This window comes from Salmo salar, chromosome ssa04 (genome assembly GCF_905237065.1).
Source record: "Salmo salar chromosome ssa04, Ssal_v3.1, whole genome shotgun sequence".
In the NCBI taxonomy this organism is placed as follows: Eukaryota; Metazoa; Chordata; class Actinopteri; order Salmoniformes; family Salmonidae; genus Salmo; species Salmo salar.
Genome location: NC_059445.1, coordinates 49,822,754 through 49,842,864, shown reverse-complemented (window position 1 = coordinate 49,842,864; position 20,111 = coordinate 49,822,754). Strand labels below are relative to the sequence as shown.

Here is a 20,111-nt window from a genome sequence, read left to right as displayed (position 1 = left end):
ACCTGCATTTTGGAGCTGCCTTACTTTTACGTTCTTTTCAAACTGATATGTGACACGTATTAATACCAAAATAACATGCAAAACAGGCCCCCCACCAAAACAAATATATGTGCAGTCCCAGTCAAAAGTTTGGACACACCTACTCATTCAAGGGTTTTTCTTTATTTTATAAATAAATCACAGACAGTGTCAACAGCAAAGCACCCCCACACCATCACACCTCCTCCTCCATGCATCTCAGTGGGGACCACACGGCGATCATCCTTTCACCTACTCTGCTTCTCACAAAGACATGGCGGTCTCATCAGACCAAAGGACAGATTTCCACCGGTCTAATGTCCATTGCTCGTGTTTCTTGGCCCAAGCAAGTCTCTTCTTCTTATTGGTGTCCTTTAGTAGTGGTTTCTTTGCAGCAATTTGACCACAAAGGCCTGATTCACGTAGTCTCCTCTGAACAGTTGATGTTGAGATATGTCTGTTACTTGAACTCTGTGAAACATTCATTTGGGCTGCAATCTGAGGTACAGTTAACTCTAATGAACTTATCCTCTGCAGCAGAGGTAACTCTGGGTCTTCCTTTCCTGTGGCGGTCCTCATGAGAGCCAGTTTTATCATAGCGCTTGATGGTTTTTGCGACTGCACTTGAAGAAACTTAAAAAGTTCTTGAAATTTTATGGATTGATTGACCTTCATGTCTTAAAGTAATGATGGAGTGTCATTTCTCTTTGCTTATTTGAGCTGTTCTTGCCATAATATGGACTTGGTCTTTTACCAAATAGGGCTATCTTCTGTATACCACCCCTACCTTGTCAAAACACAACTGATTGGCTCAAACGCATTAAGAAGGAAAGAAATACCACAAATTAACTTTTAACAAGGCCCGCTTTTGACTACCTCATGAAGCTGGTTAAGAGAATGCCAAGAGTGTGCAAAACTGTCATGAAGGCAAAGGGTGGCTATTTCGAAGAATATATTTTGATTTGTTTTACACTTTTTTGGTTACTACATGATTCCATTTGTGTTATTTCATAGTTTTGATGTCTTCACTATTATTCTACAATGTAGAAAATAGTAAAAATAAAGAAAAACCCTTGACTGTGTCGGTGTGTCCAAACCTTTGACTGGTACTGTGTATATATATATATATATATATATATATATATATATATATATATATATATATATATATATATATATATATATATATATAAAAATAAATAAAAATTTGTTTAACAGCTGGGGCTCAAATGAGGCCCTGAATGATGGGTCGACACTGTGCATGACACAGGCTGCATTACAGATCATTTACATGTTTGGACAGGTCGATGGGACGATGTGTCATTCCGCCCAACCCTATTGGTGGCCACTGGTCTAGATTATTCATATTTTATATTCTGAGAACAGGGCAACAATGTTATGTGTATGTTTTGTGTGACATTGATGGAATATTCTTCTAACCCACAGAAAACTGGACATATGAATGTTCTTGCAAATTTCCCATTAAAATTGTCTAGAACATTAGTATCTTAAATTCTGAGAACATGGTAGTCATGTTCTGGGTAAATTCTATTTGACATTAAGGGGATGATCTCTTGAAAATATTCCTTGTAGGTCACGTGAACATTCCTAGGAAAACGTTAGTTAATGACCTAAAGTTGTGGGAACGTTTGTTATTAGCCGGTGTAGCTAGTAAGTATCACCCAAACTAAACACTAAGGTAGAAAACATATGATATTAGCTATATGATACCAGTCAATTATCTACACTGAACAAAAATATAAATGCAACATGTAATGTTTTGGTCCCATGTTTCATGAGCTGAAATAAAAGACACCAGAAATGTTTTCTCACATTTCTCTCACATTTTGTGCACAAATTGGTTTACATCCCTGTTAGTGAAAATGTTATCCTCTGCCAAGATAATTCATCCACCTGACAGGTGTGGCATATCAAGAAGCTGATTAAACATCATGATCATTACACAGTTGCCCCTTGTGCTGGGGACAAAAGAAGGCCACTGTAAAATGTGCAGTTTTGTCACACAATATAATGCCACAGATGTGTCAAGTTGAGGGAGCGTGCAAATGGCATGCTGACTGCAGGAAAGGCCACCAGAACTGTTACCAGATAATGAAATGCTTATTTCTCACATCATTTTAGAGAATTTGGCAGTGCTTCCAACCGGCCCCCATGGTGGCTGGGGTGTTATGTTATGGGCAGGCATAAGCTACGGACAACTAACACAATTGCATTTTATCAATGGCAATTAGAATGCACAGAGATACCTTGACGAAATCATGAGGTCCATTGTCGTGCCATTCATCCGCCGCTATCACCTCATGTTTCAGCATGATAATGCACGACCCCATGTTGCTAGGATCTGTACACAATTCCTGGAGCTGAAAATGTCCCAGTTCTTCCATGGCCTGCATATTCACTAGACATGTCACCCATTGAGCATGTTTGGAATGCTCTGGATCGATGTGTACGACAGCGTGTTCCAGTTTCCCGTCAATATCCAGCAACTTTGCACAGCCATTGAAGTGGAGTGAGACAACATACCACAGGTCACAAGCAACAGCCTGATCAACTCTATGTGAAGGAGATGTGTCGTGCTGCATGAGGAAAATGGTGGTCACACTAGATACTGGCTGGTTTTCTGATCCTGGCCCCTACTCTTATTTTAAAGGTACAGTATCTGTGACCAACAGATGCATATCTGTATTCCCAATCATGTGAAATCCATAGGTTTGGGCCTCATACATTTTTTTCAATTGACTGATTTCTTATATGAACTGTAACTGAGTAAAATCTTTGAAATTGTTGCATGTTGCTTTTATATTTATGTTTAGTATAGATAGCAAGATTATATGACAAGCGGGCCAGATATATCTGGGCTATGTGAAAAATTTAAATGAAAGCATTTGCACCACCAGTGCAAGAGGGGATGCCGGAGATATATAGTAGAGTACCACAGTATGAGTCATAATACCCATAAAACATTACAGTCAAACAAGGAAATGGTTACAATTGTTTTCACATCATTCATTTTTCCCATATGGTGGTGTGCTTGAAACATGTTGGTATTACAGACTAGGTCAGGGACAGGTTGAAAATGTCAGTAAAGACACTTGCCAGTTGGTCAGCGCATGCTCGGAGTACACGTCCTGGTAATCCGTCTAGCCCTGCGGCCTTGTAAATGTTGATGTGTTTAAAGGTCTTACTCACATCAGCTATGGAGTGCGTGATCACACAGTCGCTGAGAAAAGCTGGTGCTCTCATGCATGCTTCAGTGTTGCTTGTGTAACCCTCTCACCAGGCTCGAATTTGACTCTCACTATATTAACTTACGAAATTATCTCAACAGCATGGGATGTTAGGTCAGAAGGACATCTCCAATAAGAATCCCTATTGTAAATTATCTAGGGTGATGACAACTAGGGTATTAACTTCAGATAGAATGATTATAGATTTTTTCCAGCCTCCTGGGTGGTGCAGTGGTCTAAGGCACTGTGTCGCAGTGCTAGCTGTGCCACCAAAGATTCTGGGTTTGAGCCCAGGCTCTGTCGCAGCAGGCCGCGACCAGGAGGTCCATGGGGCGATGTACAATTGGTCCAGCATCATCCGGGTTAGGGAGGGTTTGGCTGGCAGGGATGTCCTTGTCTCATTGCGCACTAGCGACTTCTGTGGTGGGCCGGGTGCAGTGCACGCTGACCAGATCGCCAGGTGTACGGTGTTTCCTCCAACACATTGGTGCAGCTGGCTTCCATGTTGGATGTGCATTGTGTCAAGAAGCAGTGTGGCTAGGTTGGGTTGTGTTTCGGAGGATGCATGGCTCTCGACCTTCGCCTCTCCCGAGTCCGTACGGGAGTTGCAGCGATGAGACAAGACTGTAACTACTACCAATTGGATACCATGAAATTGGGGGTAAAAAATAAAAAAGATTATAGATTTTTGTTATTATATAAGGATATGCTTTCCCATGCATTAAATTAAATTGAAACAGTAAATGACTCCACCAAGGCAACATACATAAGGTATTATTACATTTTCAATGCACCACATCAAAATAAATAAATACAAATAATAAACCCCAATGAGTCGTGCACAACCCATGTCCAAATTATTTCAAGCTTGCTTAACCCCGTTGCTTAACCTCAAGGCTGTCAAATACCTAAACGATGAGACGGTAGCTTCTTTACTAAGTCTTTCTTAACAAAATGATAATAACTCTCTTCTAAAATAAAATCAGGATTTCCCTTCAAAACTCGGTAGGTATGGGTTTTGTTCTACTTTTATCATTTTTCTTAAACCAACGGTCAAAATGTAATGTCCATCCTTTTCTCAATGTCTCTCTCTTTCTTTCCAGGCCTCCAGTTAACCAGGTCAACCCCCATTGGCCACAGCTTAACAAGCGACCTTACTGGTCAAAACTTGAAAGTAAACCAACCTATTCACTTGTACATTACCAATTAATTATAACAAATAAATTCAATACTTTGTTCTACCAAGGGTATTACACTTGCCTCAAAGCGCTCATACAGTGGGGGGAAAAAGTATTTGATCCCCTGCTGATTTTGTACATTTGCCCACTGACAAAGAAATGATCAGTCTATAATTTTAATGGCAGGTTTATTTGAACAGTGAGAGACAGAATGACAACAAAAAAATCCAGAAAAACGCATGTCAAAAATGTTAGAAATTGATTTGCATTTTAATGAGGGAAATAAGTATTTGACCCCTCTGCAAAACATGACTTAGAACTTGGTGGCAAAACCCCTGTTGGCAATCACAGAGGTCAGACGTTTCTTGTAGTTGACCACCAGGTTTGCACACATCTCAGGAGGGATTTTGTCCCACTCCTCTTTGCAGATCTCCAAGTCATTAACCTCTCTAGGGTATGTGGGACGAAATCGTCCCACCTACTCAACAGGCAGTTGAATCCCGTGGCGCGATTTTCAAATACCTTAGAAATGCTATTACTTCAATTTCTCAAACGTATGACTATTTTACATCATTTTAAAGACAAGACTCTCATTAATCTAACCACACTGTCCGATTTCAAAAAGGCTTTACAACGAAAGCAAAACATTAGATTATGTCAGCAGAGTACCCAGCCAGAAATAATCAGACACCCATTTTTCAAGCTAGCATATAATGTCACATAAACCCAAACCACAGCTAAATGCAGCACTAACCTTTGATGATCTTCATCAGATGACAATCCTAGGACATTATGTTATACAATACATGCATGTTTTGTTCAATCAAGTTCATATTTATATCAAAAACCAGCTTTTTACATTAGCATGTGACGTTCAGAACTAGCATACCCACCGCAAACTTCCGGTGAATTTACTAAATTACTCACGATAAACGTTCACAAAAAACATAACAATTATTTTAAGAATTATAGATACAGAACTCCTTTATGCAATCGCTATGTCCGATTTTAAAATAGCTTTTCGGCAAAAGCACATTTTGCAATATTCTGAGTAGATAGCGCAGCCATCACGGGCTAGCTATTTAGACACCCACCAAGTTTGGCCCTCACCAAACTCAGATTTACTATTAGAAAAATTTGATTACCTTTGCTGTTCTTCGTCAGAATGCACTCCCAGGACTTCTACTTCAATAACAAATGTTGGTTTGGTTCAAAATAATCCATAGTTATGTTCAAATATCCTCTGTTTTGTTCGTGCGTTCAAGACACTATCCGAAGGGTGACGAAGGGTGATGCGCCCGACGCGTTTCGTGACAAAAAAAATCTAAATATTCCATTACCGTACTTCGAAGCATGTCAACCGCTGTTTAAAATCAATTTTTATGCTATTTTTCTCGTAAAAAAGCGATAATATTCCGACCGGGAAACCCTGTTTTAGTTCAAAGACGAAAAAATTAAAACATGGTGTCGCCTCGTGCACACGCCTCAGTCTCATTGTTCTCTGATCGACCATTATCCAAATGCGCTAGTGATTTTCAGCCAGGGCCTGCAAAGACATCATTCACCGGTTTGCCGCCTTCTGAGAGCCTATGGGAGCCATAGGAAGTGTCACGTTACAGCAGAGATCCTCAGTTTTCAATAAAGAGAGTGTAGAAGCCCAAGAAATGGTCAGAGAGGCCACTTCCTGTAAGGAATCTTCTCAGGTTTTTGCCTGCCATATGAGTTCTGTTATATTCACAGACACCATTCAAACAGTTTTAGAAACTTTAGGGTGTTTTCTATCCAAAGCCAATAATTATATGCATATTCTAGTTTCTGGGCAGTAGTAATAACCAGATTAAATCGGGTACGTTTTTTATCCGGCCGTGCAAATACTGCCCCCTACCCTAGAAAGGTTAAGGTTTCGAGGCTGACGTTTGGCAACTCGAACCTTCAGCTCCCTCCACAGATTTTCTATGGGATTAAGGTCTGGAGACTGGCTTGGCCACTCCAGGACCTTAATGTGCTTCTTCTTGAGCCACTCCTTTGTTGCCTTGGCCGTGTGTTTTGGGTCATTGTCATGCTAGAATACCCATCCACGACCCATTTTCAATGCCCTGGCTGAGGGAAGGAGGTTCTCACCCAAGATTTGACGGTACATGGCCCCGTCCATCGTCTCTTTGATGCGGTGAAGTTGTCCTGTCCCCTTAGCAGAAAAACACCCCCAAAGCATAATGTTTCCACCTCCATGTTTGACGGTGGGGATGGTGTTCTTGGGGTCATAGGCAGCATTCCTCCTCCTCCAAACACGACGAGGTGAGTTGATGCCAAAGAGCTCCATTTTGGTCTCATCTGACCACAACACTTTCACCCAGTTGTCCTCTGAATCATTCAGATGTTCATTGGCAAACTTCAGACGGGCATGTATATGTGCTTTCTTGAGCAGGGGGACCTTGTGGGCACTGCAGGATTTCAGTCCTTCACGGTGTAGTGTGTTACCAATTGTTTTCTTGGTGACTATGGTCCCAGCTGCCTTGAGATCATTGACAAGATCCTCCCGTGTAGTTCTGGGCTGATTCCTCACCGTTCTCATGATCATTGCAACTCCACGAGGTGAGATCTTGCATGGAGCCCCAGGCTGAGGGAGATTCACAGTTCTTTTGTGTTTCTTCCATTTGCGAATAATCGCACCAATTGTTGTCACTTTCTCACCAAGCTGCTTGGCGATGGTCTTGTAGCCCATTCCAGCCTTGTGTAGGTTTACAATCTTGTCCCTGACATCCTTGGAGAGCTCTTTGGTCTTGGTCATGTTGGAGAGTTTGGAATCTGATTGATTGATTGCTTCTGTGGACAGGTGTCTTTTTAAGAGTGTGCTCCTAATCTCAGTTTGTTACCCGTATAAGACACCTGGGAGCCAGAAATCTTTCTGATTGAGAGGGGGTCAAATACTTATTTCCCTCATTAAAATACAAATCAATTTATAACATTTTTGACATACGTTTTGTTGTTATTCTGTCTCTTACTGTTCAAATAAATCTACCATTAAAATGATAGACTGATCATTTCTTTGTCAGTGGGCAAATGTACAAAATCAGCAGGGGATCAAATACTTTTTCCCCTCACTGTAGCTATTATGACTCATACTGTGGTACTCTTTTAGAAAAAGGAGGAGATAGGAATCCCCTTATCTCAGCTCACTGGTCACCATAACACCCACCGGTAGCACTCGCTCCAGCAGGTATATCTCACTGGTCATCCCCAAAGCCAACACCCACTTTGGCCTCCTTTCCTCACAGTTCTCTGCTGCCAATGACTGGAACGAATTGCAAAAATCGCTGAAGTTGGAGACATACCTCCCTCACTAACTGTAAGCATCAGCTATCTGAGCAGCTTACCGATCGCTGCAGCTGTACATAGCCCACCCAACTACCTAACTCATCTCCATATTGTTTTTATTTACTTTTTTGCACACCAGTATTTCTACTTGCGCATCTCTCACTTCAGTGTTAATTTGCTAAATTGTAATTACTTCGCTACTATGGCCTATTTATTGCCTTAGCTCCTTACTCCATTTGCACACAGTGTATATCGATTTTTCTATTGTGTTATTGACTGTACTTTTGTTTTTCCTATGTGTAACTCTGTGTTGTTTTTACTCGCACTGGTTTGCTTTATCTTGGCCAGGTCGTAAATGAGAACTTGCTCTCAACTGGCAGCTAAGGGCTGTTCTTATGCACAACGCAATGCAGGGTGCCTGGATACAGCCCTTAGCCGTGGTATATTGGCCATATACCACAAACCCTCAAGGTGCCTTACTGCCATTATAAACTGGTTACCAATGTAATTAGTCATACACGTGGTATACAGTCTGATATACCATGGCGGTCAGCCAATCAGCATTCAACCCCTCGGGCCTAATTCCTTAATTATACAACCGACGGGTCATCTGATGCTTTATCACCTGAAAGGACTGGTTGAGGCCCGTAAAATAAAACAGAAAAAAAGTTGTAAATATTTGGTTACTTGAGTAGCTAGCTACAGCAGTTTGCAAACATCGTGAGACTTCCGGGAATGCTTGTGAAGCAGGCTGAGGTTTGGGGTTTGAGAAGTCAATGAGAGAAGTGACCAATTCTTTTTTAGTTGGCACAACCTAGATTCGTGCCAATGTTTTAAGTAGTTGAACATGTTATTACTTCAACCTTGTGAAAGTGACAAACTGACATGTTTTTATTTAATCAAAAACAACTTTATATCGAAGGAGTGTCTTTGTTTTGACGGCCTGCACATGTTCAGTTTGGCGCCAGACGCCCGTTAGACCCGATGACGTTAATGCACGTGCTTAGCTAGCCAACGTCACCTACAAGCGTGATCTGGGATTTTTATTGGAGAAGCAGTTTATGCCCATCTTCATACTGTACTGTTTTTCTAAAGCTTCTTCAACATATTTCACGTGACTACCAGCGGGGAGGGGCCACTTCACGTGGCCCAAGAATAGATGCAATAAAGAGGTCAATAGAATTCAACCCAAACAATGGAAACGCGTGGGTGAAAGACGCCATGGGGGGAAAAGTGGGTGTGTTCCAGTCAGTTCCAGAGTGTCAAATCTAGGGGATGGTTTTTGTAATGTATGCAATGTTGACATGTCAGACATGCATTCAATATTTTCATCTTTAAACCCTGTTATTTTCAACATTGGTTGCATACACACAGGGTGAGACATGGAAATGAGACTGAAAAAGATAATGGTCAAAGAGGTTAAAAGTGTTATAAAATTGTATTATTATCTAATAACCTAATCAGTGTGGACAAAAAAATGACATCCCAAGACTCAGAGTTATCAATCAAATGTAAGAATCAACCTCTCCTTAAAACAATGCCGTTCTGATACAGGATGAGATTTTTTAAACATAATTTTTCACGTGAATAAATTATTGTATGAGAAAATGTCTAAAAGGAGGGACACCAGAAAGAAACAAATATAACATTGCAGTTTCCTCTTAAGACAAGAGGCCTGCCAAACTACAACACACACAAAAAAATGGACATACAAAAAGCATCAGTCACAGATGCAACCATCCCAGTTATAATATATATTATTTCAAAGATTGAATTCATTTTCCATAACCAATAAGTCTTTGTTTTAGTGTTCGTAGGCGGGTGGCTAATATTCCTGTAACTTGATACTCTCTATATACAACAGTAAATTAAGAACACCAATAAGGACCCAAGTGCAAGCCTCTCAAACAGGATACAGTAGGATCATCAAAGAGAAAAACTAAAGGAGTGAGACGAAGACATTATGAAAAGAACAGAGCAGGTCTTGTAACCTGAAGCTCTGCACTTGAGGTCTCAGACTGAGTTCTTCCTTTACATTTGGTCTCGGAGTTTGGCAAGCCTTGAAGACAGCTCATCCTGAGAACAAAAGATAACAGGCAATGTTGCAGATCTCTAAAAACTCACCATTTTCATTCTTGTGTGAGAAGGGGCAGGGGTTGGGGCTAAGGACCATTTTTTGCAAGCCTGAGACACAGCTACTATAATCATATCAGCATTGTTATCATTGCTCTATTATCCCAATCATTTATTTGAAAGACCATGTTTAGTAGACAATTGAAAGTCTGGTAGGGTTTATAATAGCTCTTGTTCGGGGCCTGTTCCTGTACCTGCTCTGCTGACGCTACACTGGTGCCCACTGATCCAGTCTGTCCCTGTGGGAGTTCCATGTTCAGGTCCAACCTACACACAAATTGAGATGCATTCATTTTCTCACTTTTAAAGACATTTTTTTTTTCAATAATAGAGAACCACAAAATAAGGAATTCTTACCCTGCTTCATCAGCCAATTCGTGCATCAGTGAATCCACTTGATTCTGAAACACACGTCGCTGACTGTTAAGTCTCCATTGATTGTGAACAGAGCAGAATAAGCTAATCACAGTCAATGTATCTTGTCATGATCTGCACTTGTATGCATTTACTGTTACAGACTTGAAGATCAAAGGCCACAGATCTGGTCAAAGACCAAAGGTCTGTCTAGCAGGAGCCCAGAAAAGCATCATTACCTGTGGGGTGGTTAGTGTGGTTGTGCTACTCATGGTGTCCTCCATTTGAGCGGTCTGTACATCTAACGTCTCAAATTGATGCTCAAACTTGTCCATGAGGCCGGAGATCTAGAGAGATGAGACATTCATTACCAAATGTCCCTTTCAGATGGTGAAAAACATAACATGTATACCGTCATAAGTGTGACAACTATCAAATTGATGTATTTGACTAGGAGCAAGCGGGCACACACACACACACACACACACACACACACTACCTTCTCCAGGTTCATACTCTTCAGTGTGGCATCCATGCCTTTCACCACTCCAGCCATAGATTTAGTGACCTGTAGAATGAACGAACATTACTAAAATAGAAAGGTACCTTGCTGTGTGGTTGGAACCAGCAATTGTTGCAGTAGTAACCTAGCACTCTTTTACAGATATTGCACAAAATTTTCCCTCCAAAGTAAAGGTGGGCCCATCTTAAGCAGAATCAATGTCTCAAACCAAGAATGTCGATGTATGAAGTCTTGTAGATATGTAAAACAACTGCACCTTGTTCATTGTGACTGCTGTTTGGACCCTGGCGGCCACTGCATCAATCCTAGCACTCATCCTTAGGAAGTTGACCGACTGGTTCTTCTGTCTGATGGCGTTTTCCGCATGGATCCGTGCCACTTCCACATTTCCTTTTTGGATAGCCTACGGTGAGGATAAAGGTTCAGACAGTACATTCTCAGTTGAGATGTTCAGAGCTATGATGAGGTGATTGGAGGCTTGACTAATGAGGTAAAAGGCCTACTTACTTTTTTGACTTTGGCCTTTTCTGCCTTTTCCTCTTTGTCACATTTTTTAGAGCTTCGTTGCAGTTCTTTGGCTGCAAACTTGAGATTGAAGAGATGCTCTGGGATGGGAAGTTAAAGGGCCAATCAGCAGTTCAAAAATAACAAAGGGTTCTCCGCCACTGTTTCGGTAAAAAGCTGAGGGATGGGCCTGGAGAAATGTAACCACTAAAATGTATAGACACAGCTATGGATGCTAGGACTGACCATCCATATCAAAATGATTGTTTTAAACATGTTTTGAGGCTTTACAGTGTTCGTTTACAAACATTGGAGTAAAACAAGGTTATATTTTGGGTTCTGATGGGGTAGGAAAATTGAACTCAGCTCATGAGGCATTTATACGTTATATTCTTCAAGAATCAATGGGTACATATCATTGATTTATAAGTCCACAAATGGATGTAGCGACTGCTGATTGCCTATTTAAAGACGGTTTCAAAAATGTCATAGATACATAACGGAAGCTTCCAGTATTTGTGCCCCTTGTCGGCACCCTCTTTACAAACCTTAATCGATGGTGTGCTCCCACCACAGAACTAAAATACCTGTGATGTAATCATGCGAATAAAATGGAAATGCCAGCCATGCTACCAGGCAATAGGTGTCTTCAGACGAAAGTAAACTTGTTTACTAAACGTGTTGTACTGACTGTTATGCCCATGGCAGATGCACAATACCAATAACAGCAAACAAGCGTTTATCTTTGTCACCAAGCCATCCAAGTATAGACTATAATCATAAATACGAATCGAAACCTGATATATGGCTTTTGAAATTCATATTCAGACGAGTCACGGACTAAACAAAGGCCTTTCACTTTGTCTAAATTTCCTAGTGGAAATGTAACGCATCTAGAAGCTAGCAAACATTTCCGAAAGGATACTCTCCATATTCGACATGCTGGTAGGCTCCTTGATGGTCCGAGAATGAATGTATTTTTATTGTTTTTCTTCTCGATTTAGACGTAATGCAAAAGCTTTCTTCTTCAGATATTCCTCTCGTTGATACTTCCGGCTACACTACCCAAATATAATACGTCACGGTCACATGTTCAAGAGTGCGTTCCAATTGACGTCACTAACAACCTTATTTTTGTCAGTGGATGACTGAATGGACGTGTAAAGTTCTGACATTGAATACTAAGATGAATTGTTACATTGTCTACAATATATTGTGTAGAGTTTATATAGGAATATTCCTCCCTCCATCCCTTATCTCTGGTGGTATGTCAGTGCAGAGACAATCCAATCAGGTTAGGGGCTGGGGGTCTCGTCAGACAGGCGGTGGCGTAACTGAAGTGTGGGCGGTGAGCGAGCTTGATTGATGTTTAGGTTTGCGTCTCTGGATCACGGCAGTGAGCGAGAGGATGACTCACCCTCTGTCTGATATGATATTCACCCTCTTTGCAGCAGCTCAGCCAGTGCATACCTCCCAAGCTCCTCCTGCAGTGCTCTGTAAAGGTCTGCTCAATCACCCCTAAATTATACTGATGCTGCTTTCAAAACAACTGGGAACTCGGAAATCTCAGACTTCAGTGCGTTCAAGACAACTGGGAACTCGGGGAGAAAACGAGCTCTGACTGGGAAAAATACTGAAACAGGAAAGGGCCTTCCCCAAACTGTTGCCACAAAGTTGGAAGCACAGAATTGTCTAGAAAGTCATTGTATGCTGTAATGTTTCCCTTCACTGGAACTAAGGGGCCTAGACTGAACCATGAAAAACAGCCCCAAACCATTATTCCTCCACCAAACCTTACAGTTGGCACTATACATTCGGGCAGGTAGCGTTTTCTCCTGGCTTCCGCCAAACCCAGATTCGTCCGTCGGACTGTCAGATGGTGACGCGTGATTCATCATTCCAGAGAACGCGTTTCCACTGCTCCAGAGTCCAATAGGAGCAAAGCTTTACACCCCTGAAGCCAACACTTGGCATTGCGAATGGTGATCTTAGGCTTGTGTGTGGCTGATCTGCCATGGAAACCCATTTCATGAAACTCCCAACGAACAGTTATTGTGCTGACATTGCTTCCAGAGGCAGTTTGGAACTCAGTAGTGAGTGTTGCATCCGAGGACAGATCATTTTTACACGCTACGCGCTTTAGCACTGTTTGTTGCTCCTAGACGCATCCACTTCACAATAACAGGCACTTACAGTTGACCGGGGCAGCTCTAGCATCCTATGACGGTACCACATTGAAAGTCATTCACTGAGCTCTTCAGTAAGGCCATTCTACTGCCAATGTTTGTCTATGGAGATTGCATGGATGTGTGCTCGATTTTACATACCTGTCAGCAAAGTGTGGCTGAAATAGCCAAATCCACAAATTTGAAGCGGTATCCACATACTTTTGTATACATTGTGTAGATATCTGATAGATAGATAATCCCATAATGAACAAACAGAGCATCGTGAGTTACCTTAAAGTCGTGACGCCAGATTGCCATGGAAACTAGACTACGCTCGCAGCTGAGAGAAAACAGTGCGCTGTAGAACTTCAGTTTGTTTCCTTAAACGCCACTGTCGTGTTGTGTTGGACAGCGATCAAGCACGAACCTACATCTTCTAAAGATAATAGCGCACTGTGCACGGTGTCTACGGGTCGGAGATCCCAATTAAACCTGTTGGATATCACTTATTGTTGTTTTGCTTACTATACTTTGGCTAAGTTCTACCCTTTCCTCAGCAGTCAGGTGAGTAGGCTAAAGTATATTATTTAATTGTATGATCATTGTCGTGCTACATTTGATACAGGAATCATTTCGAAATGCATAAGGTTTGTGCTTTATTATTATTTTTAATGTCAATATCAATCAAATGCACATTTGGTAGGCTAATGAAATGCATTGCCCGCGGATTGATTAAACAATAGCAAACAGTGTTGGCCAGTGTGTAAATTATACCTTACAATATTGCATCAGGTGAAGACGTGGAAGAATAGGTGTAGGCTAAACTCAACATGTTTAATTTTTTATTTTAAATAGGCTATTTTATTAGTTTCTGTTCAATAAAATATTTGTTAATAATTTTTATATAGCCTACGTGGTCTGTGAGTGTTTACTAGACTAATAATGGGTTTGTAAATATTATTTTGGTAAATTGCATAGACTGTACACACGCAGCATCATTTCGATGAGTATAGGCTAAAAATGACTGTAAAATAAAATAAAAACTCAAGAGAACTGATTGATAGGCTAGCCTACACAATATTTTACTAGATCGAATCTGATTATCAAGAACAACACTCCCGGCATTAGCCTTTATACAATATTTGTATAGCAAAAGTCTCAAATATACAACAACGAGAAATTGTGTATATGTGAGAAGTGGCGATGTTTTTTACACGCATGCAGAAAATCCAGGAGAAGACGCAGCGAGCGAGAGGTGCCTTACTCAGTGACTGTATGACTCATACGGTCTTATCTAAAGAGTGGGAGCAGGCGGGCGGGCGAGATGGGGTTGCACATGAGACCAAAATTCTGCAGCATGCGACTATTATTCTAGTACATGATGGATTCCATAAGAACTGTCCGTGCAAACTTTTGGAACACGAGGGAGAGTAGACTATACATACCCCAGGTGTTGACCTCCCACCACTGTGCAAGTTAAACATGTAAAAGTAAGCTAACCTGATTTGTGGGATATGGTCTTAAAATGTTTACATAGCCTTATTGATTTGTTTATACACAAGAGTATTATTCAATGAGTTCATTTATCAATTACTAAGTTGACAATAAAACCATGATATCCTCAAATCACAGAATCAAGTGCAAACAAGGTCAAGGTATGCTCAGTCATATTACTTATCCTCAGAGAAAGTTCCAAGCTGGTCACCTTCCTGTTGAATTTTTTATTTTACATCTTCCACCCCCCTGTGTGCATGTGTTGTGTGTATCTGTGTGCCTGTACCACTCTTATGCTTAGTAGTAACAATACATCTTTTTTTAGTTTTTAATTGTGCAATCTCTGCCTTTGGTGTCTCTTGTGTTTCAGACACCCCTGAACTCAATGTGAATGAATGATACTATGAATTACTTAGTAGTATTTCTTCACTTGTCATAAAACACATTAGAATTTTTCCCATTGAACACACATTTTGTTGCATGAAATTACCCAGCTTCTTCCAAATACAATATTGTCTCCTTTTGCAGTTAAACCCAAGATAATTGATTTCCAAATGGATAGAAGATTCCACAACTTGACTCTGGAGCAAGTCCAGACATTGGACCAGGTGTTGACAGAGGTGATCCCCATCCACGGCAGAGGGAACTTCCCCACCCTGGAGGTGAGACCCAAGGACATCATCCACGTAGTGAAGGACCGGCTGTTGGAGAGGGAGATCAGGGTCAGGGACATTCGCCTCAATGGCTCAACCGCCAGCCATGTGATGGTCAGGGACAACGGCACGGGCTACAGAGACCTGGACATCATCTTTGGAGTGGAGCTGCCCAGACAGGAGGACTTCCAGGTCATCAAGGAGGTGGTGCTGGGCAGCCTGCGTGACCTCCTTCCCCGTGGGGTTAACAGACGCAAGATCACCTGCCTCACCATGAAGGAGGCCTATGTGCAGAAGATGGTCAAGGTCTTCAATGAGCACGACCGCTGGAGCCTTATCTCACTGTCCAATAACAGGGGTAAAACAGTGGGGCTCAGGTTTGTAAGTTCCCTGCGACGCCAGTTTGAGTTCAGTGTGGACTCCTTCCAGATTATATTGGACCGTATGCTGGAGTCATACTGGGAGACTGAGAGGAGGCAAGGAGTTCAGTGTGAGGGATTGGAGTCACACAATGGCATTGTGTTACATCCGGATAGAGGGGCAGAGAAAACCATAATGGTACCCCAGTATTCTTCCACCTCTAAGAATCTAAAAGAGGATAAAGACAAAGATTCAATGATGACTCGCTTCGCTGACAGTCCGTGCCACAGTGAACAGGTTGTTGTTCAAGAGGAAGAATCATCGCATCCGATGAATGTGCATGCAACTGGAAAACAAGAGCCACTGGAAGTGTTAGAGATAGAGAGAGCAGAGCTAGACCTGGGAACTCTGGAGAATGAGGAAGAGGTAGAAGAGGAGGAGGTGGTAAAGGTTGATACAGTACTTGAGATAAGAGTAGAGGAAAAAATGCCATTTGTTCAGAATACAGATTATCCCTCACTTATATCCTCCTCCAAAATATTGACAGACGTGATGGAACCTCTGGTGTCAAATATATCTGTAAACCCTCAAAGTAACATAGAGGAGTCACTGATCTCTGAGTCAAAAGACATCAAGCCATCCCCAGTGTTGCTCACAGAGAACTCAGTGCAAGAGCAACTTCAAGTGATGCCTCAATCCACATCCCAAGCCTGCACTGCTGTCACACAAAACGTACACCGTGAACATTTATTCCCTCCGCCAGCCAAGAAAACCTGTAACACATCCCAGGGAATTGTCCCTGACTATTGCCCCTCACCTAAACCACCAAGGAAGATGTCACGGAAGATGAGCAGCATCTCATCACTCCCTGAAAAATGGTCTTTGTTAAAAGATTTGTCCGATCTTACAACACAGCTGTTTGAGCCTATAGAAATACTTCCAACACCTCAACCAAATCCCTCTTTATTAGACACTGATCAAGGCCATTATTCATCTTCCTCAGGGTCCAGACAAAGGAACTCAGAGGGCACTAAAACATTCACAGACCACCTTACTCCAGCCGTTTCATCCCAGGATAAAACCATCTCACCCCGCACCGTAGAACAAATAGTTAGGGTGAAATATTCAAAAAAGCCTCCGGACTCAGAAGCTTCTGAGGAATCATTGTCCCTTCAAACAACAGGGAACCGAGTCCCAGAGACTGAACCTGCTGCTACTCAGGAACTAGCACCACCAGAGGCAACCACGGTCTGTCCACGGGCAGGGGAAAGTTCGGCCCCAAGGGACAAGGCCAGCATCACTGTGGTAGCAGAGTGCATGTACGGGGACTTTGAGCAAGCCATGGATCATTTGCGTTTCCGACTGATTGCCACCCATAACCCAGAGGAGATCAGAGGAGGTGGGCTGCTGAAGTATAGTGACCTGCTGGTGAGGAACTTCAGGCCAGCCAGCGAGACAGAGATCAAGTCCCTAGAGCGCTATATGTGCTCCCGCTTCTTTATTGACTTTCCTGACGTTAGCGAGCAGCAGCGCAAGATCGAGGCCTACCTGCGCTGCCACTTTGTTGGCGACGAGGAGACGAGCAAGTATGACTATCTGATGACCCTGCGTCGGGTGATAGATGAGAGTACAGTGTGTCTGATGGGACATGAGAGGAGGCAGACACTCAATATGATCACTGTCCTGGCCCTGAGGGTGCTGGGGGAACAGAACGCCATCCCCAACACTGCCAACGTCACCTGCTTCTACCAGCCTGCGCCATACATGGCTGACCCCATATTCAGCAGCTACTACATTCCCCAGGCTGCACAGCCACCCCTGCTTTACCACCCCTACCCTTTACATGTCCACATGCAGACCGGCCTGGTGTAGCCCCAGCATGTGAGTGCGGGAGAGCATGCGGGCTGCGTTCTATATGGTTCTACTCTGTAACCAGAGGCACAAAATTGATTTTAAAAAGAAAAGAGGCATGAGCGCAATTTGTTCAATGCTTTGAAAAGACGCTGCCTATGACGTGAGACAGCGGACACAAAATGGGGGAGAGTTGGAGCTTTATCTTTGGATAAAGGCCACCACGTCACTCTTTTCAAATGAAAAATGTTTTGAATGGGAGAGAGAATAGCTGATTACTCACTGAGAGCAAGCTGCAAGGGAAAATGTCACAGAGGAAAATTACAGTTTACGTGGCTGTTTCAGCAGGCTAGGCTTTGTCTTTGTTACCTTCCTGTAACACGGGGATCCTGTACTGTCAATGAATGACAAAGTTGTTCAAACATGACAGAAATACTGTATGAACAGTTGACTGAACGTTTCTTATCATATACTATAGTGAGGTAGAGGACGGGCAAGTATGCTGCAGTGGATGAAGGTATAAACACTTCAAAATAATTAGACATACCATAGTTGATGTAGACCAAAATCACAACACATGTTCAAATTAGACAGTATCTGATCAAGCCAAACTACTGTGCTGTGTTTTAGAGAAAACCTGATGAGTTGTTCTTCACGAATGTAAGTGAATTAACTTTCTTGAAGTGATCATACTTGTGTTTAAAGGTAGACTCAGCGAAATGACGTTGCCACGAGCAGCACCACAGGGACAGCAGGTAGCCTAGTGGTTAGAGCATTGGGCCAGTAACCGAAAGGTTGCTGGATCGATTCCCTGAGCTGACAAGGTAGAAAGCTGTCGTTCTGCCCCTGAACAAGGCAGGTAACCCATTGTTCCCTGGCAGGCCATCATTGTAAATAAGAATTTGTTCTTAACTGACTTGCCTATTTAAATAAAGGTTAAATTTAAAACATTGTCCCCCAAAAAATATTGAGATGCAAGACTACTGTATTTGTGCATGTGCACATGTTCGCTTTAAGCTGTTCACAGCATTGTAGCCAGGGCACTGAAACACCAGAGAAGTTGAGCCTCAAGCTTTAACGCTCTTAGTTCTTGCGGGAAATTGACCCACTATGCTGTCATATCGCTGAGTCTACCTTTAATATTGTATTGTAACGTCACAAATCTTGATATGACATCATCAACTGTGCTTAGGTCTTGGGAAAATGTGGCTTAGAGTACATATTGATTTGTTTTCTGGGTGTTAATGTCTGATTGCATCCTTGGTAAATGTTTGAGTGTCTAATGAGTGACTACATGAATTTATCAGGGCGAAATCAGGGTTGTTAAGATGAAAGACAGATTCCAAAGTGTTTTAAACTATCACCCCTCAGTTTCGTTATGTGGTAGTATTTAGAACTAACAGTTAGACATCTAAGTTGTAACTGTGAGACAGAATGACACTCACAGCAAAAGTAGATTCACTGTTACTTATTTCTCAGTGTGCCATTTCATTGTAAAAGATAACCAAGAGGTAATTTGTAAAAGACCCACAACATGTATTTTCAGCACAGGCGTGGCAGTAGGTGAGTTACCCTAACGGACAATTGAATCTGAAGCACAATGTAAACATACGCAACCTTGTTGTTAATTAGTGAACTATAGATGTATCGGATGTATGTGTGATTCACCAATTCAATATAGATGAAAGTCTAATGTAAATGTAACTGTGCAGTAATCTGGTACTTCTCATATACCATAAGCGTTGATTGTAAATTGTAATACAGTAATCTATGTTGGGATTCTTTAGGTATAATCATTTTGTCTCATTATGGGAACTTTATCTGGAGCTACTGTCATGTATCGGTAGAGAAACATCATGCATTTTCATGATCTCTGTAACCCCATCCATATTCAAATATTTGCTCAATTTGTATGGTCATTTTGATAATAAACCTCATACATTTAAACATCCTCAGATTACTTGCATACAGCCTCAAGACAGTGATGCTGATTGCCCTTGAGTGAAAAGTATCTGGTTGATGCTGAATGTAATTATCATGGCTTTCTGACAGGAGGTGACTTCAGCATTCCAGAGGAAGTCACACACTTTCTAGTTTTTAGTTTTGTTTTATAACAGCCCAAATTGATACATTTGCCTGTTTCCATCCAGAGACCCTCAACATCACTGCAGTCTTTCTGGGCGTGCTGAAGCGCCATGCGTCAGAGGAGTGTTAAGTATTGTTGCTAGCCGAGTGTCTGACTCATCTCTCCAGTCTTCAGTGCATTATCTAGTGGAGGTACCTCCATCACAAGGCTAACTGGCTGATAACCA

The 20,111-nt window shown here is 41.9% G+C and overlaps 2 protein-coding genes across 2 annotated transcripts; one reads left to right on the top strand and one right to left on the bottom strand.

Moving 5' to 3' along the window:
• Positions 1–9,178: 9,178 nt before the first annotated feature.
• LOC106603331 (charged multivesicular body protein 1b) lies at positions 9,179–12,432 on the bottom strand. The gene is made up of 8 exons (XM_014196871.2): positions 12,199–12,432; positions 11,277–11,374; positions 11,026–11,172; positions 10,746–10,814; positions 10,486–10,593; positions 10,250–10,293; positions 10,087–10,159; positions 9,179–9,835 (listed from the first exon to the last, which is right to left on the bottom strand). Exons 1-8 carry the CDS (start codon positions 12,212–12,214, stop codon positions 9,791–9,793), a joined length of 600 nt encoding a protein of 199 aa, XP_014052346.1. The 5' UTR covers positions 12,215–12,432; the 3' UTR covers positions 9,179–9,790.
• Positions 12,433–13,606: 1,174 nt separating this feature from the next.
• Positions 13,607–19,746, top strand: LOC106603329 (uncharacterized). The gene is made up of 2 exons (XM_014196870.2): positions 13,607–14,005; positions 15,464–19,746. Exon 2 carries the CDS (start codon positions 15,490–15,492, stop codon positions 17,818–17,820), a length of 2,331 nt encoding a protein of 776 aa, XP_014052345.2. The 5' UTR covers positions 13,607–14,005; positions 15,464–15,489; the 3' UTR covers positions 17,821–19,746.
• Positions 19,747–20,111: the final 365 nt, after the last annotated feature.

What these genes read in the sequence shown, in the direction of transcription:
- LOC106603329 (XM_014196870.2), top strand. Translation starts at nt 15,490, where the DNA reads ATGGATAGAAGATTCCACAACTTGACTCTGGAGCAAGTCCAGACATTG.
- LOC106603331 (XM_014196871.2), bottom strand. An exon ending in CAGCAGTCACAATGAACAAG is followed by an intron (nt 10,815 to 11,025) that starts GTGCAGTTGTTT and finishes TTCATTCTACAG; the next exon opens with GTCACTAAATCTATGGCTGG. An exon ending in CCACACTAACCACCCCACAG is followed by an intron (nt 10,294 to 10,485) that starts GTAATGATGCTT and finishes CGTGTGTTTCAG; the next exon opens with AATCAAGTGGATTCACTGAT.